The sequence below is a fragment of the Rutidosis leptorrhynchoides genome, chromosome 2 (assembly GCF_046630445.1).
Source record: "Rutidosis leptorrhynchoides isolate AG116_Rl617_1_P2 chromosome 2, CSIRO_AGI_Rlap_v1, whole genome shotgun sequence".
Taxonomy (NCBI): domain Eukaryota; kingdom Viridiplantae; phylum Streptophyta; class Magnoliopsida; order Asterales; family Asteraceae; genus Rutidosis; species Rutidosis leptorrhynchoides.
This window is the reverse complement of record NC_092334.1, coordinates 514,659,048-514,685,970: the sequence shown is the minus strand read 5'-3', so window position 1 is coordinate 514,685,970 and position 26,923 is coordinate 514,659,048. Positions and strand designations below refer to the sequence as shown.

General features: G+C 36.4%; 1 protein-coding gene across 1 annotated transcript; it reads right to left on the bottom strand.

Moving 5' to 3' along the window:
- Window positions 1–26,628, bottom strand: LOC139892830 (uncharacterized protein At5g43822-like). The gene is made up of 6 exons (XM_071875960.1): window positions 26,497–26,628; window positions 26,296–26,414; window positions 25,604–25,783; window positions 538–594; window positions 298–362; window positions 1–174 (listed from the first exon to the last, which is right to left on the bottom strand). Exons 1-6 carry the CDS (start codon window positions 26,626–26,628, stop codon window positions 131–133), a joined length of 597 nt encoding a protein of 198 aa, XP_071732061.1. The 3' UTR covers window positions 1–130.
- Window positions 26,629–26,923: the final 295 nt, after the last annotated feature.

The following is a 26,923-nucleotide window of genomic DNA, read 5'->3' as shown; positions in this document are numbered from 1 at the left end:
TACTGCAAACTGTTAACATTTTGCAAAACTATGGGTCATTACAAATGCTTCATCATTGACAAGTTACAATCTGCGGTTCGAGTTATTCTTTTTCCGAGGGGCGGCAGAGTCTGCGTGAACCTTTGAGCCATTAACAAATTTCTTCTGCAAATATGATGTCGTATATAGTTTGCACTGCACAAACATCAACATAAGTTGTGCTAGATGGGCTTCCAAAAAATAGACAAATGGTAATAAAACGAACAAGAAGCTCAGTAGTTTCAACTTAACATTATTCTCCAAAAAAACTATTTTTACCTTCTTCTTTGCGGATGTTTGGTTGATCTACCAAGAGCTGCTCGAGATCATTTAAATCCTTAACACTGCAATGAATAAAAAGAATTAAAAAATAAAAATACTCCGTATATTTCAAAAAATGAAAAAAAGAAATTTTATAAACTGATTAAAAGAGTACTCACTTCAATAGTACTATTAGTGTTTGCATTAAACATATAACCTAGTTAACAATCAGATCAATCAGGTGTTCTAGAGGTGTACCTAGGCTTCAAGGCAAGGGTAGAAAGTGCAGAAATGACCGATGATTTAAGCAGGTACCTGCACCACTAGATGGTAAGAATTAAAGATGCACGATAATGCGAATCATATATGTTATATGGTATAGGCTTCACAACCTTAGATACAAGTTAACTTTAGTAAGTAGTTAAGAAAGAATATGAATAACACCTTGAGGTGGAAAAATGAGTGGCTCAGGAGAGTTTGGTAGCATATAAAAATTAGTCATTTATGTTATGGGTCAAAATAGGTGAGTCGTGTTTGCTTTGATATAAAAAACCTTACTGTCCAAGAATTTCAAATTTTGTAATATATATATATATATATATATATATATATATATATATATATATATATATATATATATATATATATATATATATATATATATATATATTTTTTTTTTTTTTTTTGGAAAGGCAAGTATATTAAAGAACGAAGAAACAAAACTAGCAAGAAGCTAGCAAACACACTGGGTCACGCCCAAACACACAAACAACCAAAGCACGAAAAAACCTAAACACCACGACTCAAGCCCTAACCAAAGCTACGAAGGACCCAAACGAAACCCATACACGAAATACTACAAACATAAACAAACCCGAAACCACAGACACCACAATAAACAAAGAAGACTGTGTTTCCGAATCCGAGGCAGAGCACGATGAGGAACACGAGCAGCAGCAGGAGCAGCAATCAACTTCACCATCAACGTCCTCCGAATTTTCCATCACATCATTAATAAAATACCTATCTTGCCATCGATATTTATCCCGACATCTACTACGCTTCAACTTTGTTCTTCCCCAAATATGTTTGAGGAAATGACTTTTAATTAACGGTTGGAATTTCCTCATCTTACCACGAAAACGAGAGACCGCAATAGGTGTTGAAATATTATCCGAGTTATCCCCGAGAACAGAAGAAGTGTCAACCCCGCTCCCATCGTACAAATCAGTCCCATAACCAGGTCCATCGTTAGATGCAGATGGGCTAATTATATTAGTATATGAACTACAAGTTGAGATGTTAGACTCGAGCCCATCTTCCAGTAATTGCCCATCACCATTTTTATTTGGGTTCAATGGCCCATCCTCATTTACTGAATTAAAACAACCTATATCAGTATCCTTGATAGATGAATTCTCGGAACTAACACCCTCATCAATAGACTTTTCTTGAGACTCACACTCATCTTCACATGAGTTTTCTTGAAAATCAAACTCATCTACACAAACCTTTTCACGCGTGCGTTCATTGCCATCGGGAGTAGCACAATCGATCTTGGGGTTCTCAAGATTAGCACGTGCACCTGAGTCACTCGACCAATCACCATCCGCCGACTTCATGCCATCATCGGACGCGACTGCCGGCGTAGAAGCCGGAAAAAACTCGCCTTCTTCAACCTCATATGCCGACGAAAGGTTCATCGAACCCTCCAGAGATTTATTCATGCTCGCATAATCACTAATATCGTTCTCATCGCTCAAATTAGAAGAATCATTATCCAACGAAACAGTGGCTTTTGAATTTTTTAAAAAACAATCGGACACGACATCACCGGAGGTGTCCTGTGAACCTTCAGAGGTGAAAGATTGAGATGAGGTATCCTTAGCTTTCGATTCAGTCTCGATCATGCCCTTTATCTTCATCAACGACACCAAAACACTTGTTATCAATTTCGATCAAAGTCCAAGATACCCGATCCTTGTTATAGCTAAACACGAGGTTGTGATTGTTCATCGATTTGGGGTAATTAAATTCGAGCCATTTACCGCCAATCTTAATGTAACAACCCAACCCGTTAACCAACCAAAAACGCGGAATAATTTTTTTTTTAAAACTGGACAGAAGGGTGCGCGGCGCGCACCACTGCCTGTGCGCGGCGCGCACAAGGCCTGTGACAGTTCTGATCAAAATGTCCATTTTTCGCGAAAAGATCTTCGACTTCCCGACACTTTTAGACCAAACGCTTTTCACAACAATTTATATTAGTTAAAACTAACACGTTCCAATAATAAAATGAGTTTTACGAGACCGGGCCCACATCGGCCGTTTTACGACTTTCGTACAAAATACAAGTTTCGACCACATGATTTTTAACACAAAATAAAGACCGAACATGGCGATTGGGGATACGCTACCCAATTCTAATCAATCCAAAAGCAAGATCTTCTAAAGCAACTATGCAAGTTCTCTAATCCTCGCGCTTACCCGAGCCACCATCCGCATGCAATATATAAAAAGAGTCAACAACGAGAGGGTAAGCTAACGCTTAGTGAATGATAATATACTACATACATATATATGCATAAAATGGACACGCCACGAAATAACAAATACCGCATACCGAAGCATCCATATATAAGGCACTACATTAAGCATACCGTACGATCTCTAAGCAACGAGCTAAAGATCCAACAACAATTATAAGTTCACCAACGACGATGTGAACAACGCCAAGAAGCTACACCCGGAGGGTTAGCTACACTACAACAATACATTAATATATAACAATATAAACGAACATGGTTAACACCTTAACCCAATACCGAGAACCAAATACCACAATGAAGATTGGCCGAACTACACGAGCCTTAGTAATCCGAAACCACACGAGATTACTATCTTCACAACATCGAGGTTGGCCGAACTACACGAGCCTTAGTAATCCGAAACCACACGAGATTACTACCTCAATAAGATGACCGAACTACACGAGTCACCATGAATCCGAACTACACGAGATTCATTTTGATAAGATGACCGAACTACACGCGTCATCGTGAATCCGAACTACACGCGATTTGAAATGTCCCGTTCTTATTGATTAAAAACGTTCCATATTAATTGATTTCGTTGCGAGGTTTTGACCTCTATATGAGACGTTTTTCAAAGGCTGCATTCATTTTTAAAACAAACCATAACCTTTATTTCATAAATAAAGGTTTAAAAAGCTTTACGAAGATTATCAAATAATGATAATCTAAAATATCCTGTTTACACACGACCATTACATAATGGTTTACAATACAAATATGTTACATCGAAATCAGTTTCTTGAATGCAATTTTTACACAATATCATACAAACATGGACTCCAAATCTTGTCCTTATTTTAGTATGCAACAGCGGAAGCTCTTAATATTCACCTGAGAATAAACATGCTTTAAACGTCAACAAAAATGTTGGTGAGTTATAGGTTTAACCTATATATATCAAATCGTAACAATAGACCACAAGATTTCATATTTCAATACACATCCCATACATAGAGATAAAAATCATTCATATGGTGAACACCTGGTAACCGACATTAACAAGATGCATATATAAGAATATCCCCATCATTCCGGGACACCCTTCGGATATGATATAAATTTCGAAGTACTAAAGCATCCGGTACTTTGGATGGAGTTTGTTAGGCCCAATAGATCTATCTTTAGGATTCGCGTCAATTAGGGTGTCTGTTCCCTAATTCTTAGATTACCAGACTTAATACAAAGGGGCATATTTGATTTCGATAATTCAACCATAGAATGTAGTTTCACGTACTTGTGTCTATTTTGTAAATCATTTATAAAACCTGCATGTATTCTCATCCCAAAAATATTAGATTTTAAAAGTGGAACTATAACTCACTTTCACAGATTTTTACTTCGTCGGGAAGTAAGACTTGGCCACTGGTTGATTCACGGACCTATAACAATATATACATATATATCAAAGTATGTTCAAAATATATTTACAACACTTTTAATATATTTTGATGTTTTAATTTTATTAAGTCAGCTGTCCTCGTTAGTAACCTACAACTAGTTGTCCACAGTTAGATGTACAGAAATAAATCGATAAATATTATCTTGAATCAATCCACGACCCAGTGTATACGTATCTCAGTATTGATCACAACTCAAACTATATATATTTTGGAATCAACCTCAACCCTGTATAGCTAACTCCAACATTCACATATAGAGTGTCTATGGTTGTTCCGAAATATATATAGATGTGTCGACATGATAGGTCGAAACATTGTATACGTGTCTATGGTATCTCAAGATTACATAATATACAATACAAGTTGATTAAGTTATGGTTGGAATAGATTTATTACCAATTTTCACGTAGCTAAAATGAGAAAAATTATCCAATCTTGTTTTACCCATAACTTCTTCATTTTAAATCCGTTTTGAGTGAATCAAATTGCTATGGTTTCATATTGAACTCTATTTTATGAATCTAAACAGAAAAGTATAGGTTTATAGTCGGAAAAATAAGTTACAAGTCGTTTTTGTATAGGTAGTCATTTCAGTCGAAAGAACGACGTCTAGATGACCATTTTAGAAAACATACTTTCACTTTGAGTTTAATCATAATTTTTGGATATAGTTTCATGTTCATAATAAAAATCATTTTCTCAGAATAACAACTTTAAAATCAAAGTTTATCATAGTTTTTAATTAACTAACCCAAAACAGCCCGCGGTGTTACTACGACGGCGTAAATCCGGTTTTACGGTGTTTTTCGTGTTTCCAGGTTTTAAATCATTAAGTTAGCATATCATATAGATATAGAACATGTGTTTAGTTGATTTTAAAAGTCAAGTTAGAAGGATTAACTTTTGTTTGCGAACAAGTTTAGAATTAACTAAACTATGTTCTAGTGATTACAAATTTAAACCTTCGAATAAGATAGCTTTATATGTATGAATCGAATGATGTTATGAACATCATTACTACCTTAAGTTCCTTGGATAAACCTACTGGAAAAGAGAAAAATGGATCTAGCTTCAATGGATCCTTGGATGGCTCGAAGTTCTTGAAGCAGAATCATGACACGAAAACAAGTTCAAGTAAGATCATCACTTGAAATAAGATTGTTATAGTTATAGAAATTGAACCAAAGTTTGAATATGATTATTACCTTGTATTAGAATGATAACCTACTGTAAGAAACAAAGATTTCTTGAGGTTGGATGATCACCTTACAAGATTGGAAGTGAGCTAGCAAACTTGAAAGTATTCTTGATTTTATGAAACTAGAACTTTTGGAATTTATGAAGAACACTTAGAACTTGAAGATAGAACTTGAGAGAGATCAATTAGATGAAGAAAATTGAAGAATGAAAGTGTTTGTAGGTGTTTTTGGTCGTTGGTGTATGGATTAGATATAAAGGATATGTAATTTTGTTTTCATGTAAATAAGTCATGAATGATTACTCATATTTTTGTAATTTTATGAGATATTTCATGCTAGTTGCCAAATGATGGTTCCCACATGTGTTAGGTGACTCACATGGGCTGCTAAGAGCTGATCATTGGAGTGTATATACCAATAGTACATACATCTAAAAGCTGTGTATTGTACGAGTACGAATACGGGTGCATACGAGTAGAATTGTTGATGAAACTGAACGAGGATGTAATTGTAAGCATTTTTGTTAAGTAGAAGTATTTTGATAAGTGTATTGAAGTCTTTCAAAAGTGTATAAATACATATTAAAACACTACATGTATATACATTTTAACTGAGTCGTTAAGTCATCGTTAGTCGTTACATGTAAGTGTTGTTTTGAAACCTTTAGGTTAACGATCTTGTTAAATGTTGTTAACCCAATGTTTATAATATCAAATGAGATTTTAAATTATTATATTATCATGATATTATCATGTATGAATATCTCTTAATATGATATATATACATTAAATGTCTTTACAACGATAATCGTTACATATATGTCTCGTTTAAAAATCATTAAGTTAGTAGTCTTGTTTTTACATATGTAGTTCATTGTTAATATACTTAATGATATGTTTACTTATCATAGTATCATGTTAACTATATATATATCCATATATATGTCATCATATAGTTTTTACAAGTTTTAACGTTCGTGAATCACCGGTCAACTTGGGTGGTCAATTGTCTATATGAAACATATTTCAATTAATCAAGTCTTAACAAGTTTGATTGCTTAACATGTTGGAAACATTTAATCATGTAAATATCAATCTCAATTAATATATATAAACATGGAAAAGTTCGGGTCACTACAGTACCTACCCGTTAAATAAATTTCGTCCCGAAATTTTAAGTTGTTGAAGGTGTTGACGAATCTTCTGGAAATAGATGCGGGTATTTCTTCTTCATCTGATCTTCACGCTCCCAGGTGAACTCGGGTCCTCTACGAGCATTCCATCGAACCTTAACAATTGGTATCTTGTTTTGCTTAAGTCTTTTAACCTCACGATCCATTATTTCGACGGGTTCTTCGATGAATTGAAGTTTTTCGTTGATTTGGATTTCATCTAACGGAATAGTGAGATCTTCTTTAGCAAAACATTTCTTTAAATTCGAGACGTGGAAAGTGTTATGTACAGCCGCGAGTTGTTGAGGTAACTCAAGTCGGTAAGCTACTGGTCCGACACGATCAATAATCTTGAATGGTCCAATATACCTTGGATTTAATTTCCCTCGTTTACCAAATCGAACAACGCCTTTCCAAGGTGCAACTTTAAGCATGACCATCTCTCCAATTTCAAATTCTATATCTTTTCTTTTAATGTCAGCATAGCTCTTTTGTCGACTTTGGGCGGTTTTCAACCGTTGTTGAATTTGGATGATCTTCTCGGTAGTTTCTTGTATAATCTCCGGACCCGTAATCTGTCTATCCCCCACTTCACTCCAACAAATTGGAGACCTGCACTTTCTACCATAAAGTGCTTCAAACGGCGCCATCTCAATGCTTGAATGGTAGCTGTTGTTGTAGGAAAATTCTGCTAACGGTAGATGTCGATCCCAACTGTTTCCGAAATCAATAACACATGCTCGTAGCATGTCTTCAAGTGTTTGTATCGTCCTTTCGCTCTGCCCATCAGTTTGTGGATGATAGGCAGTACTCATGTCTAGACGAGTTCCTAATGCTTGCTGTAATGTCTGCCAGAATCTTGAAATAAATCTGCCATCCCTATCAGAGATAATAGAGATTGGTATTCCATGTCTGGAGACGACTTCCTTCAAATACAGTCGTGCTAACTTCTCCATCTTGTCATCTTCTCTTATTGGTAGGAAGTGTGCTGATTTGGTGAGATGATCAACTATTACCCAAATAGTATCAAAACCACTTGCAGTCCTTGGCAATTTAGTGATGAAATCCATGGTAATGTTTTCCCATTTCCATTCCGGGATTTCGGGTTGTTGAAGTAGACCTGATGGTTTCTGATGCTCAGCTTTGACCTTAGAACACGTCAAACATTCTCCTACGTATTTAGCAACATTGGCTTTCATACCCGGCCACCAAAAATGTTTCTTGAGATCTTTGTACATCTTCCCCGTTCTAGGATGTATTGAGTATCTGGTTTTATGAGCTTCTCTAAGTACCATTTCTCTCATATCTCCAAATTTTGGTACCCAAATCCTTTCAGCCCTATACCGGGTTCCGTCTTCCCGAATATTAAGATGCTTCTCCGATCCTTTGGGTATTTCATCCTTTAAATTTTCCTCCTTTAAAACTCCTTGTTGCGCCTCCTTTATTTGAGTAGTAATGTTATTATGAATCATTATATTCATAGATTTTACTCGAATGGGTTCTCTGTCCTTCCTGCTCAAGGCATCGGCTACCACATTTGCCTTCCCCGGGTGGTAACGAATCTCAAAGTCGTAATCATTCAATAATTCAATCCACCTACGCTGCCTCATATTCAGTTGTTTCTGATTAAATATGTGTTGAAGACTTTTGTGGTCGGTATATATAATACTTTTGACCCCATATAAGTAGTGCCTCCAAGTCTTTAATGCAAAAACAACCGCGCCTAATTCCAAATCATGCGTCGTATAATTTTGTTCGTGAATCTTCAATTGTCTAGACGCATAAGCAATCACCTTCGTTCGTTGCATTAATACACAACCGAGACCTTGCTTTGATGCATCACAATAAATCACAAAATCATCATTCCCTTCAGGCAATGACAATATAGGTGCCGTAGTTAGCTTTTTCTTCAATAACTGAAACGCTTTCTCTTGTTCATCATTCCATTCAAATTTCTTCCCTTTATGCGTTAATGCAGTCAAGGGTTTTGCTATTCTGGAAAAGTCTTAGATGAACCTTCTGTAGTAACCAGCTAGTCCTAAAAACTGGCGTATGTGTTTCGGAGTTTTCGGGGTTTCCCACTTTTCAACAGTTTCTATCTTTGCCGGATCCACCTTAATACCTTTTTTGTTCACTATGTGACCGAGGAATTGAACTTCTTCCAACCAAAATGCGCACTTTGAAAACTTAGCGTACAATTCTTCCTTCCTCAATACTTCTAACACCTTTCTCAAATGTTCACCGTGTTCTTGGTCATTCTTTGAGTAAATAAGTATGTCATCAATGAAAACAATGACAAACTTGTCAAGGTATGGTCCACACACTCGGTTCATAAGGTCCATGAACACAGCTGGTGCATTAGTTAAACCAAACGGCATGACCATAAACTCGTAATGACCGTAACGTGTTCTGAAAGCAGTCTTTGGAATATCATCTTCTTTCACCCGCATTTGATGATACCCGGAACGTAAGTCAATCTTTGAATAAACAGACGAGCCTTGTAGTTGATCAAATAAGTCATCGATTCTCGGTAGTGGGTAGCGGTTCTTGATGGTAAGTTTGTTCAACTCTCGGTAGTTGATACACAACCTGAATGTACCATCTTTCTTCTTGACAAACAAAACAGGAGCTCCCCACGGTGATGTGCTTGGTCGAATGAAACCACGCTCTAAAAGTTCTTGTAATTGGCTTTGCAGTTCTTTCATCTCGCTGGGTGCGAGTCTGTAAGGAGCACGAGCTATTGGTGCAGCTCCTGGTACAAGATCTATTTGAAATTCAACGGATCGATGTGGGGGTAATCCCGGTAATTCTTTCGGAAATACATCGGGAAATTCTTTTGCAATGGGAACATCATTGATGCTCTTTTCTTCAGTTTGTACTTTCTCGACGTGTGCTAGAACAGCAGAGCAACCTTTTCTTATTAGTTTTTGTGCCTTCAAATTACTAATAAGATGTAGCTTCGTGTTGCCCTTTTCTCCGTACACCATTAAGGGTTTTCCTTTTTCTCGTATAATGCGAATTGCATTTTTGTAACAAACGATCTCGGCTTTCACTTCTTTCAACCAGTCCATACCGATTATCACATCAAAACTCCCTAACTCTACTGGTATCAAATCAATCTTAAATGTTTCGCTAACCAGTTTAATTTCTCGATTCCGACATATATTATCTGCTGAAATTAATTTACCATTTGCTAATTCGAGTAAAAATTTACTATCCAAAGGCGTCAATGGACAACTTAATTTTGCATAAAAATCTCTACTCATATAGCTTCTATCCGCACCCGAATCAAATAAAACGTAAGCAGATTTATTGTCAATAAGAAACGTACCCGTAACAAGCTCCGGGTCTTCCTGTGCCTCTGCCGCATTAATATTGAAAACTCTTCCACGGCCTTGTCCATTCGTGTTCTCCTGGTTCGGGCAATTTCTAATAATGTGGCCCGGTTTTCCACATTTATAACAAACTACATTGGCATAACTTGCTCCGACACTACTTGCTCCGCCATTACTCGTTCCGACACCATTTGTTCCTTTCGTTCTATTAACCCCTGGTCCGTAGACCTCACACTTCGCCGCGCTATGACCATTTCTTTTACACTTGTTGCAAAATTTGGTGCAGAACCCCGAGTGATTCTTTTCACACCTTTGGCATAGCTGCTTCTGATTGTTGTTGTTGTTGCGGTTATTATTGTTGTTGGGATGATTGTTGTAGTTGCTGTTGTTGTTGTTGTTGTTGTTGTTGTTGTTGTTGTTGGGCCGTTTGTTGTAGTTGCGATTGATGTTGCGATTGTTGGGATAATTGTTGCGATTATTGTTGTAATTGCTGTTGTTGTTGTATTGGTGATTCTTATCACCGTTTTCCTCCCACTTTCTTTTGACTTGCTTCACATTGGCCTCTTCAGCAGTCTGTTCTTTAATTCTTTCTTCAATTTGGTTCACGAGTTTGTGAGCCATTCTACATGCCTGTTGTATGGAGGCGGGCTCGTGTGAACTTATATCTTCTTGGATTCTTTCCGGTAATCCTTTCACAAACGCGTCGATCTTCTCTTCCTCATCTTCGAATGCTCCCGGACACAATAGGCACAATTCTGTGAATCGTCTTTCGTACGTGGTAATATCAAATCCTTGGGTTCGTAACCCTCTAAGTTCTGTCTTGAGCTTATTGACCTCGGTTCTGGGACGGTACTTCTCGTTCATCAAGTGCTTGAATGCTGACCACGGTAGTGCGTACGCATCGTCTTGTCCCACTTGCTCTAGATAGGTATTCCACCATGTTAACGCAGAACCTGTGAAGGTATGCGTAGCGTACTTTACTTTGTCCTCTTCAGTACACTTACTTATGGCAAACACCGATTCGACCTTCTCGGTCCATACCGTTTCAATCCGATCGGTCCTTCGGTTCCATCAAATTCCAAAGGTTTGCAGGCAGTGAATTCTTTGTAGGTGCATCCTACACGATTTCCTGTACTGCTAGATCCAAGGTTATTGTTGGTATGTAGTGCAGCCTGTACTGCGGCTATGTTTGAAGCTAGAAAAGTACGGAATTCCTCTTCATTCATATTCACGGTGTGTCGAGTAGTCGGTGCCATTTCCTTCAAAATAGTTAAATGGAACAAGTTAATCATACAGAATATTAAGAGTAGTTAATAGTATTTCGTAGCATAATATGAACTCATTTATAAAAGCTTTTTCTTCATATTAGCATTTTATAAGTTTAAATTCGGGTAGTACCTACCCGTTAAGTTCATACTTAGTAGCTAATATACAATTCAACTACTACAATTCTATATGAAAAACTGATTATAATAATATTTCGCGTTCAAACTTTTATACAATATTTTACAAACTTACAATACCGCTTATTTTACATAAAGCATGAAATATAGCACACAATAACTTTGATACAAGATAGTTGTGAAGATAATTCTAGCTAGTAGACAAGTCGTTCAGCAAAGGCAATAAAGACACGTAATTCATACGTCCAGAAACAAGTCATGCATTCTGGTTTTACTAGGACTACTTCCCATCCTTGGTCTTGTGCAACATAACCGTTATGGCCGTTGATAAGACAGCGTGTTGTAACGTCGTCAAAGGGACGAGGGTTACGTAATGTCCAACAGTCCCGTAATAATCTAAAAACCTCATTTCTTACCCCAATTACCGACTCCGTCACTTGTGGAAACGTTTTGTTTAATAGTTGTAGCCCGATGTTCTTGTTCTCACTTTGGTGAGAAGCGAACATTACTAATCCGTAAGCATAACATGCTTCTTTATGTTGCATGTTAGCCGCTTTTTCTAAATCACGAAGTCCAATATTCGGATATATTGAGTCAAAATAATTTATTAACCCGTTGCGTAAAATAGCATTTGGGTTCCCCGCAATATATGCGTCAAAGTAAACACATCGTAACTTATGGGTTTCCCAATGTGATATCCCCCATCTTTCAAACGAAAGTCTCTTATAAACCAAGACATTCTTGGAACGTTCTTCGAATGTCTTACAAACTGATCTCGCCTTAAATAGTTGTGCCGAGGAATTCTGGCCGACTCTAGACAAGATTTCATCAATCATGTCTCCGGGTAGGTCTCTTAAAATATTGGGTTGTCTATCCATTTTGTGTTTTTAAACTGTAAAATAGACAAGAGTTAGATTCATAAAAAAATACTTATTAATACAAGCAATTTTTACATATATCATAAAGCATAAGAACACTATATTACATATATTACACCACACGAATACAACTATCTTATTCCGACTCGCTCGTTTCTTCTTCTTCGGTTTTGGTTCGTTTTGCCAAGTTTCTAGGGATATATGATGTTCCCCTAATACGAGCCGTCGTTGTCCACATTGGTTTAGAAAAACCTGGTGGTTTAGAGGTTCCCGGGTCATTGTTACAACTTAAGGACTTTGGGCGTTGACGATACATATAAAGTTCATCGGGGTTGGAATTAGATTTCTCTATTTTTATGCCCTTTCCCTTATTATTTTCTTTTGCCTTTTTAAATTCAGTTGGGGTAATTTCTATAACATCATCGGAATTCTCGTCGGAATCCGATTCATCGGAGAATTGGTAATCCTCCCAATATTTTGCTTCCTTGGCGGAAACACCATTGACCATAATTAACCTTGGTCGGTTGGTTGAGGATTTTCTTTTACTTAACCGTTTTATTATTTCCCCCACCGGTTCTATTTCTTCATCCGGTTCTGATTCTTCTTCCGGTTCCGATTCTTCTTCCGGTTCCGACTCTTCTTCCGGTTCCTCTTCGGGAACTTGTGAATCAGTCCACGAATCATTCCAATTTATATTTGACTCTTCATTATTACTAGGTGAGTCAATGGGACTTGTTCTAGAGGTAGACATCTATCACATAATATCAAACGCGTTAAGAGATTAATATATCACATAATATTCACATGTTAAAAATATATAGTTTCCAACAAAATTTGTTAAGCAATCATTTTTCAAGTAAACACGGTCGAAGTCCAGACTCACTAATGCATCCTAACAAACTCGATAAGACACACTAATGAAAAATTCTGGTTCTCTAAGACCAACGCTCTGATACCAACTGAAATGTCCCGTTCTTATTGATTAAAAACGTTCCATATTAATTGATTTCGTTGCGAGGTTTTGACCTCTATATGAGACGTTTTTCAAAGGCTGCATTCATTTTTAAAACAAACCATAACCTTTATTTCATAAATAAAGGTTTAAAAAGCTTTACGTAGATTATCAAATAATGATAATCTAAAATATCCTGTTTACACACGACCATTACATAATGATTTACAATACAAATATGTTACATCGAAATCAGTTTCTTGAATGCAATTTTTACACAATATCATACAAACATGGACTCCAAATCTTGTCCTTATTTTAGTATGCAACAGCGGAAGCTCCTAATATTCACCTGAGAATAAACATGCTTTAAACGTCAACAAAAATGTTGGTGAGTTATAGGTTTAACCTATATATATCAAATCGTAACAATAGACCACAAGATTTCATATTTCAATACACATCCCATACATAGAGATAAAAATCATTCATATGGTGAACACCTGGTAACCGACATTAACAAGATGCATATATAAGAATATCCCCATCATTCCGGGACACCCTTCGGATATGATATAAATTTCGAAGTACTAAAGCATCCGGTACTTTGGATGGGGTTTGTTAGGCCCAATAGATCTATCTTTAGGATTCGCGTCAATTAGGGTGTCTGTTCCCTAATTCTTAGATTACCAGACTTAATACAAAGGGGCATATTCGATTTCGATAATTCAACCATAGAATGTAGTTTCACGTACTTGTGTCTATTTTGTAAATCATTTATAAAACCTGCATGTATTCTCATCCCAAAAATATTAGATTTTAAAAGTGGGACTATAACTCACTTTCACAGATTTTTACTTCGTCGGGAAGTAAGACTTGGCCACTGGTTGATTCACGGACCTATAACAATATATACATATATATCAAAGTATGTTCAAAATATATTTACAACACTTTTAATATATTTTGATGTTTTAATTTTATTAAGTCAGCTGTCCTCGTTAGTAACCTACAACTAGTTGTCCACAGTTAGATGTACAGAAATAAATCGATAAATATTATCTTGAATCAATCCACGACCCAGTGTATACGTATCTCAGTATTGATCACAACTCAAACTATATATATTTTGGAATCAACCTCAACCCTGTATAGCTAACTCCAACATTCACATATAGAGTGTCTATGGTTGTTCCGAAATATATATAGATGTGTCGACATGATAGGTCGAAACATTGTATACGTGTCTATGGTATCTCAAGATTACATAATATACAATACAAGTTGATTAAGTTATGGTTGGAATAGATTTGTTACCAATTTTCACGTAGCTAAAATGAGAAAAATTATCCAATCTTGTTTTACCCATAACTTCTTCATTTTAAATCCGTTTTGAGTGAATCAAATTGCTATGGTTTCATATTGAACTCTATTTTATGAATCTAAACAGAAAAGTATAGGTTTATAGTCGGAAAAATAAGTTACAAGTCGTTTTTGTAAAGGTAGTCATTTCAGTCGAAAGAACGACGTCTAGATGACCATTTTAGAAAACATACTTCCACTTTGAGTTTAATCATAATTTTTGGATATAGTTTCATGTTCATAATAAAAATCATTTTCTAAAAATAACAACTTTAAAATCAAAGTTTATCATAGTTTTTAATTAACTAACCCAAAACAGCCCGCGGTGTTACTACGACGGCGTAAATCCGGTTTTACGGTGTTTTTCGTGTTTCCAGGTTTTAAATAATTAAGTTAGCATATCATATAGATATAGAACATGTGTTTAGTTGATTTTAAAAGTCAAGTTAGAAGGATTAACTTTTGTTTGCGAACAAGTTTAGAATTAACTAAACTATGTTCTAGTGATTACAAATTTAAACCTTCGAATAAGATAGCTTTATATGTATGAATCGAATGATGTTATGAACATCATTACTACCTTAAGTTCCTTGGATAAACCTACTGGAAAAGAGAAAAATGGATCTAGCTTCAATGGATCCTTGGATGGCTCGAAGTTCTTGAAGCAGAATCATGACACGAAAACAAGTTCAAGTAAGATCATCACTTGAAATAAGATTGTTATAGTTATAGAAATTGAACCAAAGTTTGAATATGATTATTACCTTGTATTAGAATGATAACCTACTGTAAGAAACAAAGATTTCTTGAGGTTGGATGATCACCTTACAAGATTGGAAGTGAGCTAGCAAACTTGAAAGTATTCTTGATTTTATGAAACTAGAACTTTTGGAATTTATGAAGAACACTTAGAACTTGAAGATAGAACTTGAGAGAGATCAATTAGATGAAGAAAATTGAAGAATGAAAGTGTTTGTAGGTGTTTTTGGTCGTTGGTGTATGGATTAGATATAAAGGATATGTAATTTTGTTTTCATGTAAATAAGTCATGAATGATTACTCATATTTTTGTAATTTTATGAGATATTTCATGCTAGTTGCCAAATGATGGTTCCCACATGTGTTAGGTGACTCACATGGGCTGCTAAGAGCTGATCATTGGAGTGTATATACCAATAGTACATACATCTAAAAGCTGTGTATTGTACGAGTACGAATACGGGTGCATACGAGTAGAATTGTTGATGAAACTGAACGAGGATGTAATTGTAAGCATTTTTGTTAAGTAGAAGTATTTTGATAAGTGTATTGAAGTCTTTCAAAAGTGTATAAATACATATTAAAACACAACATGTATATACATTTTAACTGAGTCGTTAAGTCATCGTTAGTCGTTACATGTAAGTGTTGTTTTGAAACCTTTAGGTTAACGATCTTGTTAAATGTTGTTAACCCAATGTTTATAATATCAAATGAGATTTTAAATTATTATATTATCATGATATTATCATGTATGAATATCTCTTAATATGATATATATACATTAAATGTCTTTACAACGATAATCGTTACATATATGTCTCGTTTAAAAATCATTAAGTTAGTAGTCTTGTTTTTACATATGTAGTTCATTGTTAATATACTTAATGATATGTTTACTTATCATAGTATCATGTTAACTATATATATATATCCATATATATGTCATCATATAGTTTTTACAAGTTTTAACGTTCGTGAATCACCGGTCAACTTGGGTGGTCAATTGTCTATATGAAACATATTTCAATTAATCAAGTCTTAACAAGTTTGATTGCTTAACATGTTGGAAACATTTAATCATGTAAATATCAATCTCAATTAATATATATAAACATGGAAAAGTTCGGGTCACTACACGATTCACTTCTCCAACTCAAAACCCTTCGCCATTGGGGTTATATCATCCACATCACAACCACGTGTGATAGTGTACACACAAAACGTGTACCTCGCCAAAGGTGGTCAACCAAAACGCACAACCGTGCCAATTGGATCTAAACACAAGTCTATCAAATCCACCTATATGTGAAGTGAGCTCTATAACCGAGAACCACTTCACCCGACCCGCACCCATCCTACACATACATATGCACATAGGATATTAACACTCACCTTGTCGCCTTGATGAATGCTTTCAAGTAAACCGCAACTCGCCAATGGAAAGTACCTATTCCATTATCACAAATTCAACAACACACTTAGATTGGATTTACAAACCAACCCAATTTGACACTTAGTGCAAATTCGACCCAAATGCACTTCCAAGTACAAACCGCGCCCAAAATTAACCAATAATCACTAACACAAGTGAGAATGGTCCTAACACGCCAATTAAACCCGAACACAAGTGTTAAACACTTACAAATCTCCAAATTGCCCATAAACCCTAATTTTGACCCAAAGTCAAAACTAGTCAACCAAATAACCCTAAATGGGTTTCAATACTTCCATAATCACTAACTTAAGTGATTAAACCCAATTTCAATTCCTAATCATGGTCAATTTGTTCACCAACCCATAATCCACCAACAATAGCAATAAACCCGATTACTAGCATCACTAAACTCACTCTAAGAGTTTAAATGGGTTTCTCATCAATTTAAGTTCAAACCCTAACTTGATTATCAAAATCAAACAATGAAATTCGGAGTTAGAACTTACCACAACCACCGAAACGTAGCTAGGAACGAGGTGAACAACTTTAAAACCCGAGACTTTGATCAATTCAAGCTCCTTCTTCTTTAAAACCCCAAATCTCTCTCTAGAAATCTCCCTCTCTCTCTAAGATGATTTGAGAGTGTTAATGGATGTGAAATGTGATCCAAAATTGAATCTAACCAGCTGATATGGCTTCATATCCGGCCTCAAGTGAAAAGACCAAAAAATCCCTCATTAAACCCAAAATAAAAAAAATAGAATTCTGTCGCTGGGCTCGTGCGCGGCGCGCACCCATGTCTGGGCAGAATCTGAGCTTTGTTTAATTACACAATGCTTCATGCACTTTATGTAGCATAATTACACTTCCGTATAATAAATATTAGGGTCTTACAACTCTCCCCCACTTAGAATCGATCACGTCCTCGTGATCCTCGTCACTTAACCAAACGGACCACACTCCACGGTCCTCAAACATAAGTCCCAACCGACCTTCCTAGGCAATTCTTCCCAATGAATCGCCTTTAAAAACTAAATCGTCACCCGCGATTTATCAAATCCACCAATCCGAGCACTAAAACCATGCCCATTCCCTAACATCGGGAAAAATCAACCAATCTCGTACCGATATATCAATCCCTTAGCGTACCCTTACCGAGTACAACACTAAAAGCAACCAAGTCTCAACCTAAGGTCAACAACCCGAACGATGAAGACCGAACCAAACGAATCCTTACGGATAACACCAATCATTAGACATCCCTGGTAGTGCGCAATACGACCAAAACGCAACTACTGTAACATCATAAAGCAAACGGCTAAAACCGATAGCGCCCAAAATGACTATGGAAACGCAAATCCCAAGGTGTACCAAATCAACTATCGTCACACCCGTAGCAACATGTGAGCGAAACACGGCTAACGCATCACTAAACATACAACATGGTCCTCACGACCCCACCATCAGTGTATCAAACAATCGATAGATCAAACAACACGGTCCTTACGACCCCACCATTGGTGTATAAAACAACAAATATAACAAACATCCCAGTCCTTACTACCCCACCATCGGTGTATAAAACAACCGACGGATCACGCTGAAATGTCCCGTTCTTATTGATTAAAAACGTTCCATATTAATTGATTTCGTTGCGAGGTTTTGACCTCTATATGAGACGTTTTTCAAAGACTGCATTCATTTTAAAACAAACCATAACCTTTATTTCATCAATAAAGGTTTAAAAAGCTTTACGTAGATTATCAAATAATGATAATCTAAAATATCCTGTTTACACACGACCATTACATAATGGTTTACGATACAAATATGTTACAACAAAATAAGTTTCTTGAATGCAGTTTTTACACAATACCATACAAGCATGGACTCCAAATCTCGTCCTTATTTAAGTATGCGACAGCGGAAGCTCTTAATAATCACCTGAGAATAAACATGCTTAAAACGTCAACAAAAATGTTGGTGAGTTATAGGTTTAACCTATATATATCAAATCATAATAATAGACCACAAGATTTCATATTTCAATACACATCCCATACATAGAGAAAAAAATCATTCATATGGCGAACACCTGGTAACCGACATTAACAAGATGCATATATAAGAATATCCCCATCATTCCGGGACACCCTTCGGATATGATATAAATTTCGAAGTACTAAAGCATCCGGTACTTTGGATGGGGTTTGTTAGGCCCAATAGATCTATCTTTAGGATTCGCGTCAATTAGGGTGTCTGTTCCCTAATTCTTAGATTACCAGACTTAATAAAAAGAGGCATATTCGATTTCGATAATTCAACCATAGATTGTAGTTTCACGTACTTGTGTCTATTTTGTAAATCATTTATAAAACCTGCATGTATTCTCATCCCAAAAATATTAGATTTTAAAAGTGGGACTATAACTCACTTTCACAGATTTTTACTTCGTCGGGAAGTAAGACTTGGCCACTGGTTGATTCACGAACCTATAACAATATATACATATATATCAAAGTATGTTCAAAATATATTTACAACACTTTTAATATATTTTGATGTTTTAAGTTTATTAAGTCAGCTGTCCTCGTTAGTAACCTACAACTAGTTGTCCACAGTTAGATGTACAGAAATAAATCGATAAATATTATCTTGAATCAATCCACGACCCAGTGTATACGTATCTCAGTATTGATCACAACTCAAACTATATATATTTTGGAATCAACCTCAACCCTGTATAGCTAACTCCAACATTCACATATAGAGTGTCTATGGTTGTTCTGAAATATATATAGATGTGTCGACATGATAGGTCGAAACATTGTATACGTGTCTATGGTATCTCAAGATTACATAATATACAATACAAGTTGATTAAGTTATGGTTGGAATAGATTTGTTACCAATTTTCACGTAGCTAAAATGAGAAAAATTATCCAATCTTGTTTTACCCATAACTTCTTCATTTTAAATCCGTTTTGAGTGAATCAAATTGCTATGGTTTCATATTGAACTCTATTTTATGAATCTAAACATAAAAAGTATAGGTTTATAGTCGGAAAAATAAGTTACAAGTCATTTTTGTAAAGGTAGTCATTTCAGTCGAAAGAACGACGTCTAGATGACCATTTTAGAAAACATACTTCCACTTTGAGTTTAACCATAATTTTTGGATATAGTTTCATGTTCATAATAAAAATCATTTTCTCAGAATAGCAACTTTTAAATCAAAGTTTATCATAGTTTTTAATTAACTAACCCAAAACAGCCCGCGGTGTTACTACGACGGCGTAAATCCGGTTTTACGGTGTTTTTCGTGTTTCCAGGTTTTAAATCATTAAGTTAGCATATCATATAGATATAGAACATGTGTTTAGTTGATTTTAAAAGTCAAGTTAGAAGGATTAACTTTTGTTTGCGAACAAGTTTAGAATTAACTAAACTATGTTCTAGTGATTACAAGTTTAAACCTTCGAATAAGATAGCTTTATATGTATGAATTGAATGATGTTATGAACATCATTACTACCTTAAGTTCCTTGGATAAACCTACTGGAAAAGAGAAAAATGGATCTAGCTTCAACGGATCCTTGGATGGCTCGAAGTTCTTGAAGCAGAATCATGACACGAAAACAAGTTCAAGTAAGATCATCACTTGAAATAAGATTGTTATAGTTATAGAAATTGAACCAAAGTTTGAATATGATTATTACCTTGTATTAGAATGATAACCTACTGTAAGAACCAAAGATTTCTTGAGGTTGGATGATCACCTTACAAGATTGGAAGTGAGCTAGCAAACTTGAAAGTATTCTTGATTTTATGTAACTAGAACTTGTAGAATATATGAAGAACACTTAGAACTTGAAGATAGAACTTGAGAGAGATCAATTAGATGAAGAAAATTGAAGAATGAAAGTGTTTGTAGGTTTTTTTGGTCGTTGGTGTATGGATTAGATATAAAGGATATGTAATTTTGTTTTCATGTAAATAAGTCATGAATGATTACTCATATTTTTGTAATTTTATGAGATTTTTCATGCTAGTTGCCAAATAATGGTTCCCACATGTGTTAGGTGACTCACATGGGCTGCTAAGAGCTGATCATTGGAGTGTATATACCAATAGTACATACATCTAAAAGCTGTGTATTATACGAGTACGAATACGGGTGCATACGAGTAGAATTGTTGATGAAACTGAACGAGGATGTAATTGTAAGCATTTTTGTTAAGTAGAAGTATTTTGATAAGTGTATTGAAGTCCGGAACTCCTCGAAGAATTCCTCCTTAAAGTCGTCCCACGATAAAGCCATAAACGTCTCGCCACCGACAAGATCAATCTTACCATCCAACCAATCCCTTGCCCTACCCCGCAACAAACTCGTAGCGAGTCTCGTCTTTCTCTCAGGAGGGCAATCAATAGTACAGAAACACCCTTCGACGTCCGAAATCCAAGTTGTGCTTATCAAAGGATCCGGTTTCCCGTCATACATCGGGGGTTTAGTCCTCATGAAGCTCTTAAGATAACGCTCCATTTCACTACTACCCCGAAATTCGGAATACTTCATATCCATTCTTTCTTCCAACGCACCCATTTGCTCCGCAACGGCGGCCGCAACTCTAGTATTAAACTCCTCGTCATTCGTCTCGATCCCACTTCCCGTCACCATTCTAAGGAATGCAAAGCGATTAGATCACGAACGTATAAAACCACACACACAACACCGGCCCATCTTGCTAAACACTCGTCGTACATCACTTGTTAGACACGATTAGCACCCGTAATAAGGTTTGCAAGTCCTTATTACGCACACGCGCCGCATCAACTCGTTAGTACAACAACCGCCTCGTTCGATGATATAAACAAACACAAACAGAATTCTACGCGATATAAACACACGCGAGAATTACACCACAACACAAATAATATATTAATAATATCCGCATTACTAATATAAACGTTAGTCCACCTACAATCAAGGCACTAACTATAACTCATTCTGACCCGTAATCCTACAAGTCCCGCAACAATTAAGCACACACACAAGTCTAAGTCTAGGCACCTATCTCAAGTCACCTAAATCCCTTAGACCATGCTCTGATACCACTTGTAACAACCCAACCCGTTAACCAACCAAAAACGCGGAATAATTTTTTTTTTAAACTGGACAGAAGGGTGCGCGGCGCGCACCACTGCCTGTGCGCGGCGCGCACAAGGCCTGTGACAGTTCTGATCAAAATGTCCATTTTTCGCGAAAAGATCTTCGACTTCCCGACACTTTTAGACCAAACGCTTTTCACAACAATTTATATTAGTTAAAACTAACACGTTCCAATAATAAAATGAGTTTTACGAGACCGGGCCCACATCGGCTGTTTTACGACTTTCGTACAAAATACAAGTTTCGACCACATGATTTTTAACACAAAATAAAGACCGAGCATGGCGATTGGGGATACGTTACCCAATCCCAATCAATCCAAAAGCAAGATCTTCTAAAGCAACTATGCAAGTCCTCTAATCCTCGCGCTTACCCGAGCCACCATCCGCATGCAATCTATAAAAAGAGTCAACAACGAGAGGGTAAGCTAACGCTTAGTGAATGATAATATACTACATACATATATATGCATAAAATGGACACGCCACGAAATAACAAATACCACATACCGAAGCATCCATATATAAGGCACTACATTAAGCATACCGTACGATCTCTAAGCAACGAGCTAAAGATACAACAACAATTATAAGTTCACCAACGACGATGTGAACAACGCCAAGAAGCTACACCCGGAGGGTTAGCTACACTACAACAATACATTAATATATAACAATATAAACGAACAAGGTTAACACCTTAACCCAATACCGAGAACCAAATACCACAATGAAGATTGGCCGAACTACACGAGCCTTAGTAATCCGAAACCACACGAGATTACTATCTTCACAACATCGAGGTTGGCCGAACTACACGAGCCTTAGTAATCCGAAACCACACGAGATTACTACCTCAATAAGATGACCGAACTACACGAGTCACCATGAATCCGAACTACACGAGATTCATTTTGACAAGATGACCGAACTACACGCGTCATCGTGAATCCGAACTACACGCGATTCACTTCTCCAACTCAAAACCCTTCGCCATTGGGGTTATATCATCCACATCACAACCACGTGTGATAGTGTACACACAAAACGTGTACCTCGCCAAAGGTGGTCAACTAAAATGCACAACCGTGCCAATTGGATCTAAACACAAGTCTATCAAATCCACCTATATGTGAAGTGAGCTCTATAACCGAGAACCACTTCACCCGACCCGCACCCATCCTACACATACATATGCACATAGGATATTAACACTCACCTTGTCGCCTTGATGAATGCTTCCATGTAAACCGCAACTCGCCAATGGAAAGTACCTATTCCATTATCACAAATTCAACAACACACTTAGATTGGATTTACAAACCAACCCAATTTGACACTTAGTGCAAATTCGACCCAAATGCACTTCCAAGTACAAACCGCGCCCAAAATTAACCAATAATCACTAACACAAGTGAGAATGGTCCTAACACGCCAATTAAACCCGAACACAAGTGTTAAACACTTACAAATATCCAAATTGCCCATAAACCCTAATTTTGACCCAAAGTCAAAACTAGTCAACCAAATAACCCTAAATGGGTTTCAATACTTCCATAATCACTAACTTAAGTGATTAAACCCAATTTCAAGTCCTAATCATGGTCAATTTGTTCGCCAACCCATAATCCACCAACAATAGCAATAAACCCGATTACTAGCATCACTAAACTCACTCCAAGAGTTTAAATGGGTTTCTCATTAATTTAAGTTCAAACCCTAACTTGATTATCAAAATCAAACAATGAAATTCGGAGTTAGAACTTACCACAACCACCAAAACGTAGCTAGGAACGAGGTGAACAACTTTAAAACCCGAGACTTTGACCAATTCAAGCTCCTTCTTCTCCAAAACCCCAAATCTCTCTCTAGAAATCTCCCTCTCTCTCTAAGATGATTTGAGAGTGTTAATGGATGTGAAATGTGATCCAAAATTGAATCTAACCAGCTGATATGGCTTCACATCCGGCCTCAAGTGAAAAGACCAAAAAGCCCCTCATTAAACCCAAAATAGAAAAAACAGAATTCTGTCGCTATGTGTGCGCGGCGCGCACCCATGTCTGGGCAGAATCTGAGCTTTGTTTAATTACACAATGCTTCCTGCACTTTATGTAGCATAATTACACTTCCGTATAATAAATATTAGGGTCTTACACTTAATTTCAATGCGATTACTTGTCGGGCTTTGAAACTCTATGGGGTCACGGTTTTTTCCTGCAAGTGTTTAAATAAAAGATGTTCCTTCCCATTTTAACGGGTTAGAACGAGAATGGTTCCAAGGAGCATTCGGAAATTCCCCCTTGTCATCAACGTTTAGGTGACTTTTAGCATCCGTATTCACTGAGATTTTAGTAGCATCACGTTTCCTTTCCAGAGCTTTAAAAGCTCGAATCCACCTCCCACATATTTGGATGGAGTTTAGGGTTTTAGAGAAGCATTCAACATCACTGATGTCTTCAAATCGTACATAACCAAAACGTTGTCCACTCGATAGTCTCTTTCGAGCTATATACACGTCTGTAAGAGTATCGTAATTCTCGAATACTTTCCAACAATCGTCACGAGACCACGTATCTGGAAAATTGAAGATCATAAACGATGTTACCCGATTGTCACCCGACTTAGCACACGAATAATCATTTGACTTCGACATGGAAAATACCTTTTCGTCCCTCCACACGACCATTGGAACCTCACATTGTCTGAAGGTTTGAGTCTGACGAGAAGGAGAAAAAGATGGGTGAGTTGTTGAAAACCAGTTGAGTGATATTGAAGATTCAAAATGCAGATTGGGTATATTTGTGAGAAAGGTTTTTTGTAAAAGGAGAAAAAGATGGGTAGTGGCGCGTTTGCTTTTAACTGATTACCTATAATTCAACCAACAAGCTCATCATATTCTTTGAGACAAATGATCGAGCAGTTGGTGTGCAAGTAAATAAAAAACCAGTGTAAACCAAAAAAGGTAGAGAAGATCCGTTGGTTAACAATCAGAGGCAGACGAAAATGAATGAAAAGAAGTTACAAGCAGGAAAAAAGATGATATTAAGAGCTGAAATTAGGATTCATCGGAAGAGGCCGATTGTATATAATCTTCATCTTATTCTTGCCACCCACTATTTATGTTACTCACATCTTTAAATATAAGACTTTAATCACACTTGGGTAAAGATCGCGTACATTAGCGGAGATCATTGAAGGAGTTGGGTTGGTAGACGGAGGTGCGTCGAAGTCGGAGTTAGTTGGTAGAAGGAGGCGGCCAGAGTTGGGGAATTTTGTAATATAATTTGATAAGTCATATAAGTACAAGTTGTAAGGTTTTCCCTGTTCGGGTTACCAGGGAAGGGCGAGTAATCAGACCCCATACTTTACTGTACGCAGCCAATCAGGAATACTCCATGGCTGTTTCCAACCCTTCCCTAGCCACCCCAAGATTCAAACCCGAGACCTTTTGCAAGAATGTCAGGAGCCCCGACCACTAGGCTACATTGGGATGGTTATATAACTACATAATGTTTATTCTTTTGACAACTACTTAGCTTTCTAAATTAAATGATTTGGAAGGATTTATGTATTATAAATACAATTTGACCCGCTAAAAACCAAATGGGCCAAAATTCCCACCTCTAAATTCTTATAACGTTATTCAAAGTGTATGCATACATACTCTGATTGATACATCTCATGAAGAAGCCGAAGCCCTTCTAAACAGTCTGCAAGACTTGGTTTTATGCCAATTCTGTTTGTTAGTTGCTTCACTGACGCTTGAATAGAACCACCTTTCACTTGCTGCTTAGCATCACGATGCGTTTTTGAAAGAGAGAAAACAACACTACTTAATTCCTCCCTAACAACATCAAACACTAATCAGGCTAGAGTTGTATAAAAATAAAAAGTTTATGATACAAATCTAGAAAATATAAAAACCGAAACGAAATCTCTTAAACTATTAGTGACATTTATAATTGCAACTTAAAAGGTTCCACAATACAACAATAACTTATGCATCACTAATCATAAGCATTTATGACATAATTCTTCATCTTAAGAATATGTAGCAATATATAGCTTGTCATGTGGTTGTCTTTGACTAATCACATCGTTCAAATATGTTCCTCAATGATGGTGGCAAAATGGGCGGGTCGACATACAATCCAAAACAGGTCATTATTTAGTACGCTCCAATGAGTAAGGCCACTCGTGAACACTTGCTTGCCCTGTTTAACCAGTGTGCTAAGTAGCATTATATCAACGAACAGATAATAGAATTTGGGCAACTTTCAACCTGTTTAACTCATTTTCTTTACACCTATGTAGTGTTTATTTAACCCGTTTGAGAAAAAGTATACCCTAACTTACAAGGTTCTATTCATTGATAGCATGATTGTCTGCAAGGATTCCATCTGCTTTGTCAAGATACCATCTTTAATGTTATCAACATTCTTCAACGAACCGTAGTTTTTAGGTTCTTCAAGCAACTAATCACAAAATAAATAAAAACGACTTAAAAATCAAGTCTCGAAACGTACATAGTATCAGTTTTTGCATAATGTGAAGAACCTGTAATCTTCCAATGATGGAAGAAGCATTTCTAAATTGTGAAATCAATCGGGCTTGGATATCGTCCCATCGATCCATTTCTTCTTTTACTCTTTTAAATTTCAGCTGATACTTTTTCACCATTGCCTCCATTATCAACAAATTATGAGTAACAAGATGTCACTAATATTCCTGCAACATTTTTTCCTTAATTCTAAAATTCATCAAATGTTGAAACGTTCTACAAATTATGAATTTAAACAATAAGAACCAGATAATTATCTAATTAAGGTTAAACCAAGTATCAATTTATTAGTAATTACCATTACCATTACCATTACCATTACCATTACTATTACCACTATATACTAATACTCACCAAAAAATTTGTAGTTTCAATACTTTAGCATTGTAGTTTTGGACTAATACTCACCAAAAACTAATACTC